The sequence below is a fragment of the Sorex fumeus genome, unplaced genomic scaffold (assembly GCF_029834395.1).
Source record: "Sorex fumeus unplaced genomic scaffold, SorFum_2.1 ptg000009l, whole genome shotgun sequence".
Classification (NCBI taxonomy): Eukaryota; Metazoa; Chordata; class Mammalia; order Eulipotyphla; family Soricidae; genus Sorex; species Sorex fumeus.
In genome coordinates this window covers 28,957,133-28,962,972 of record NW_026606066.1, presented here as the reverse complement: position 1 = coordinate 28,962,972, position 5,840 = coordinate 28,957,133, and the positions used below count along the sequence as shown (strand labels likewise).

Genomic DNA, 5,840 nt, shown 5'->3' with positions numbered 1-5,840 from the left:
GACTGTATGCCTTGATGCAACAGACCAAAGGTACATTTCCCAGAGTTTAAATAATCTGCAATGACCAAAGGGAACACAATCTGGCTCCCTTAAACCTAGAACAAAAACAAGAACCATCCAGCCTGGTCGCCTAACTCTCTAAAGATTCCAACAACGTCCCCACGGGGACTCGGAGACAGGGAAGGAGCACAAGAGCACATTGGCGGTAAAAATTGTAAAGGGACGTTTGCATTTACCATTTTCCCCTTATTAGGATCCGTCCGGCCAAGTCCCCGGCCTCGTTCGCAGGCTGCAGTGATCGCTGGGAGGTCCCGAGTTGACCGTGGGAAGAAATCGTGGAGTTCCACAGAGAAGAGGCGAAGTTAAACCCAAGACACTGGGCCTGCTCTGGGCAGGCTGGTGGGGAGGAGGTGGGTGAGGGGCTCAGGGGAGGGGGATTCTTCTTGGAGCTCTCAAAATAAGGGGTTTCCAGTGAAATACTGCAGGCGGTCTCTGTTCAGTTTCTTTTCTTTCATTCTGCGATTCTGGAACCAGATTTTGACTTGCCGGTCAGTGAGGTTGAGCATCCGTGAGAGTTGGAGTCTTTTCTCTTTGTTTATGTACACGTTAAAGAAAAACTCGCGTTCCAGTTCGCGGATCTGGTACTTGGTGTAGGGACAGCGCTTCTTCCGGGACCGCTGGGGGGCCACTGCAAGGCAAGAAGACCAAAGGGTAAGAGAGGCTGCCTCTTGCCTACCCCCGCCAACCTAGGGCCATCGCTGACGAACCAGGCTTGACCCTTGGGGACATCCCCTCAAAGACCCTGCCTGCCTTGGGGGGATAATATATGGGCGGGCACAGGAGAGAGTGCAGACATGGACCTGTGTTCACGCCCCGACACACACACGCACACACACGCACGGGCGCACGTCCTGGAACCGAGGTGGGGAGCAGAGGGCAAGGCCAGCTCTGAGTTGGACCGTGATGGGAAAGGAGCATGAGCGCCCGCTGGGGCATCTCTCTTCTCCCATCCCGCCAGCGTCGCGCGCCAACCAGTCGCTTGGATCAAGTCCAGTCAGAGAATCAAACTCTCACCAGCCCCCTACTTGCCTTCTAAGCCTGAGGCTGGAGAGTGCACGCTCAGAGTCTAGAAATCTCCCCTCCCTCCTCTTCTCCCTCCCTCCCAGACCTCTAGCACCTCCAGTCGCCCCCCAAACTGGGGAGAAGCTCTCTGCAGCCACGAAGGTCCTCCTGCAAGTCTACCTTAAGCCCACCTAAATTGGTTTCCTATCGTAAACACGCTTTACAGCGGCCCGGGAAATCTTATAGGAGGTATAAACCTCTTCGAACGCTTATAAAGTGGCACATAAAACGGCGCAAGCAGAAGGAGGCCCCCGCCGCGCGCCCCCTCCCCGCTCCCCCCAACCCGCCGCCCACCCCCACGCGGTGCCTACCTGTGCCGCCACTCTTCTCCGCCCCCGTGTCCCCCGGGGGCCCCTCGCCGTCGCCGCCTTCGGCTGTCCCCTTGGGCTCCGAGGCCGGGGTGGCCTTGGCGCAGGGACTGCCCCCGGCGCCCGTCTTGGGGTCGCCCTTGTCGGCGGCGCCCTCGGGCTGCGGCGGCGCAGGCGGCGGCGGGGGCTGCGGCGCGGCGAACGGGGGCCCGGGCGCCGCCTCGTAGAACTGGTCGAAGCCCTGCGGCAGGATGCCGTTGCGGCCCACGGCGCTGTAGAAGTTGGCGGCGGCGCCCGCAGGGCCATGCGGAGGCCCGGGCGCCGCGCACACCGGCTCCGGCGCCTTGAAGAGCACGTCCGGCCGGCGGCCCGCGGGCGGGAGCAGCTCGCGCTGCATGGCCGCCTCCTCGGCCGCCGCCGCCGCGGCCGCCGCCGCCGCCGCCGCCGCGTAGTAGGGAGCGTAGCCCCCCGCGCCGCCGCCGCCGCCCCCGCCGGGGCCGCCCCCGCCGCCGCCGCCCCCCGCGCCGCCGCCGCCGCCGCCGCCGCGGTACGGCCACTTGGCGCGCTCCAGGCCATAGTCGCGGAAGGCCACCTCGCGCACGGGCTGGACGTGCGGCGCCAGGTTGGACGAGTAGGGGAAAGTCATCTGGCAGGACGACGGCTGCGACAGGAACGACGGCTTGCTGGCGAAGTCCGACGGGGCCACGTAGTAGGCGCAGCCCGGCAGGTACATGCTGGCTGCGCTCGGGCCGCACTCGTCAAAGTCGTTCATGGCTCCGCGGCGTGCGCGCCCGCCAGCCCCGGGCCGCTCCCCGCGCCGCCGACCTGAGCCATCGATTGCACAAGACGCTTGGGCCAGGATCAACTAAGCAAAAATCCCCACCGGGCGCTGACGTGCAATCCATCTTGATTGATTCTGGTGGTAATTATGTCACGTGACGCCATGGAGCGAAATGTCCTTATATCTATATCAGCGCTCGCCAACACGCCCCGGGACGGCGGCTGGCGCCGAGGCGCGCGCGCGCCAGGGGGGAGGCCCGGCCTCCCGTGCCCGCCCGCCGCCTCTCCCGGGGCGCCCTCGACCGCGCTGCGCCGCAGGCCGATCACCTGTGCGCCGCCGGCGGCCGCCACAACTGGGCGCATCTGCCACCGCCCGGCTGGGCCGCCCGCCCCGCGTGCGCCCGCGCGGCTTTAAGTACGCGGACCGCAGCCGGCTGGGAGGCGGAGGGAGGGGGAGGAGGGGGAAGGAAGGGGGCAGGGAGAGGAGCGGAGAGCGGCGGGGGGAGCCCCAGCCCCGGGCACGGGGGTGGGGGGACTAGGTGTGAGGGTGTGAGGTTCCCACCCCCCTTCCTGCGGCCGCTCCCTCCCCCGCGATGTAGCCACCCTCTGCGGCTCGCCAGCTCGGGAGCTTGTTGCTTCTTGTTCTAGGGGCGTAATGGCACCCACTCTCAGGGCGCAAGGCGTCCTGATTTACATATTTTTCCTGTCCCGTGCTTTCATTGCGAAGGAGCTTGGCGCTCTCCTCTCCTGACCCCGAGATGCTGCAGGAGCCAGCTCCGAGAAGCCCACGCCAAAACCGAGCAAGAACTCACCCGACCCGGGCCTCAGTGCCCTCTGGCCCTCTGGCCTCCTCTTTGCGTTCCTCCTCTTTTCCAGTCTCTGCAGTTCCAGTCTTGCTCCATCTCTGCAGCCTTCCCACTTCTCTCTTCTTCTACTCCCCTCTCCTTGCTCCTTCTCCTTGCCTCCTAGCCTGTCTCTTCGGATCCTCACTCCTCCTTTTCCCTAGCTGTGAGCCTTGCTGTCTCCTGCTGCCTCTGCCCTTTTTCTCCCAGTGCCAGAACAAGGAGGAAGGAGGGAGTTTCGTGGGGGACACCCAGTGAACCTCTTAAAGGCTGCTCAGGGGGGTGGAGGAAGGAGCTAGTAAACAAAAGGATCCGGAGTCTTGCTCCCAAGTTGCCTCCACACCACCCTGGCAGAGACAGACCACCAGTGACTCCCAGTCCCCTAACGTCTCTTCATTTTGACTGGGACAGGCTCCAGCCCCTCCCTTCGCCTCGCCTTTCCTGCTTCCAAGCCCTGTCAAGGCCTGTGCGTCAGGACCAGCCTCCTCTTGGCTTTTGTGAGCCCTTCAGTGGGCATAGTCATAGCCCCATCATTCAGGCCTGCTGGTTCTAAGGAGCTCACACCCACTTCTCGAGCCCCACTGCTCCCCCAGATCCCAAGGACCCCTCATGCACTTGCCCCCAAGGCCAGGTTCTCCTCCCAGGCCCCCTTTCCTAGCCTGGGGTCTCCTGATTCAGCTTTCGGGAGAGACCAACTTTTCTTCGAGGTAAAAGCAATCCCTCAGCAAACACCTTTCCCAATTTCAATCCCAGAATCCAGGGGAGGCCTAGTGGCCCTTGTCCCAGGATTCCTCTGCTCTGCAACAAGAGCCACAGCCCTATTCTGGCTATCCTGGGTAGCTGCCCGGTGTGGCCCAGCCACTGTCTCTCTCTCTGTCCAGGCCACCGCATTGCCCCCCCCCCCCGCCCCCCATGCCGATCAAAGGAGCAAAGGGACCGGGGATCATGGCTGCAGATAGCTATTTTCTGGCCAGTGCTACCGCCTTCTTCTCTTTCTCCTCCCTCCTTCTCTCAATACCTCCACCACACCTTCAAACCCTGTGCAAACAGGTCGGAGTAGAGGAGTAGAGTGGGGGATGAAGGGCCAGAAGATCCCTCCCGAACCTCTTTCACCTTCTGTGCCCTCTCCTCTCAGCGGGCCTGCACTCAGCTTTCAGCCCAGTCCCTTCTCCTTCAACCCGACCACCAGCACGTCATCTTCACCGCATCTCCATCCCCCTACCCACAGCTCTCCCCTAGGGCTCGGTCGACGCCCTTGAATCTCTGCTAAAATGGCTCCCCCCAACACTGCGCACCACTGGCCCTGCAGCTGCTCAGGACCCAGGCCCCACGGCGACCCGCCCCTCGCCCACAGTCAGGCTCTTTATCTGTCTGGGGGTATGCCAAAAGCCTTGAATCTCCCCTCCACGCGAAGTGGGGCGCGGGGTAGCCCGCAGCCCCCAAAGTGGAGCTGGCGGACCGCGCCGAGGGAGCCCGGGAGAAAGAACTATTCAAGTTCAACGACATGGCGACGGGCGGCGCGGGCCGGAGCTGCTCTTCGGCGGGGGAGGGCGCGCCATCTGCAAAGGCGCGGGTGCCCGGGCATGGGGGCGCCGGGGCCCCTCTTGGCTCCCTAGCGCGGTCCGCGGCCCCCACCCCCCAATCCAAGGTTTTCGTTCGCCGCCCCACCCGCGTCTGCCTTGGCTCTAGCTCCCTCCGGGCTCCTCACCCCCAAACCCAGGGGCAGCCGCAGCCTCCCGCCCGCGCGCCCCTCTCGGGGACCTACCATGAAGATCCGGCGCCGTGGCCTGGTCCTCGTCGGCGCGGCCCCACTCGAAGCGCGCGGAGCCGCCGCATCCTCTCGGCACAGCCGGCCGCTCCGTGCGTGGTATCTCTGCGCGCAGCTCCCGGGCGCGATGCGGTGGTTTCCAGCCACCCAAGACAAGACACTAACTTGACCTTAACTTTGTCAGGGCGCCCCTGGTATCTGGAGAACGTGAACAGACACTGTCTGGCAGCTCTCGTAAAAGCTGACTGGGGAAGGGATTCTGAGTCATTTCATTTATTGCCACTACAGTTCTGCAAGAAAGCTTTTCCTCCCTGCCAAACTTTAATTATTTATGCTCTTTTAGGAAACGAAAGAAGAAGAGGAACGCGGGGGGGAAACACCCAGAGCCAGTCTCTTCCCTGCAGAGCCTTCGCAATGGTTTGCTTAAGTCAAGTGACTGGAGAACAAAAATATAGGGAGATCACCTTTGTCCAAGGACGATCGGACAGGCGCCTGCCCCCCCCACCCACCAGGGGGGTGGATGCAGCTGGGAGAGGCGGGGTGAAGGGGCACCCCTTCACATGAATATTTACAACGGTTCCGGATTTCTTTTCCACCCCCTGGCCTCCCGGAAATCTTCCCAGCCCCCCTCCCTTGGGGAGAGCCCCCTGGCCTTAAAAGAGTCCCCCATCCTGCCCTCTAAGCTTGAAGCCGATTGAATGCCAGACAACTCCAGTATTTTTCCTTGTTTTAAATCGTTTTTCTTGGTCAAAAGGCCTGCACGGACTGCAGTATTTTCAGAACGCGGTTGTCTTTGTGGAGGTTGGAGAGGGGATGTTGAGCGCTCAGATTTCAGCATCTTTGCTCTTTAGTGTTTATTTCCACCAATTCTCTGACAGTCCAGATCCCTGACAGGACATCGACTAGGAAGAGAGCGATGACACCGCCACAGTCTGCATTTGTGCTGACCAGTAAAAAGAATAGATTCGAGAAACACTGCCCAAGCCACCATCTACAGACCAGATTTTACACTTGGAATGA

The 5,840-nt window shown here is 62.2% G+C and overlaps 1 protein-coding gene across 1 annotated transcript; it reads right to left on the bottom strand.

The window, feature by feature from the left end:
* Window positions 1–452: 452 nt before the first annotated feature.
* HOXD11 (homeobox D11) lies at window positions 453–2,202 on the bottom strand. Its single transcript, XM_056110422.1, has 2 exons — window positions 1,434–2,202; window positions 453–688 (listed from the first exon to the last, which is right to left on the bottom strand). Exons 1-2 carry the CDS (start codon window positions 2,200–2,202, stop codon window positions 453–455), a joined length of 1,005 nt encoding a protein of 334 aa, XP_055966397.1.
* Between the last annotated feature and the right edge of the window lie 3,638 nt (window positions 2,203–5,840).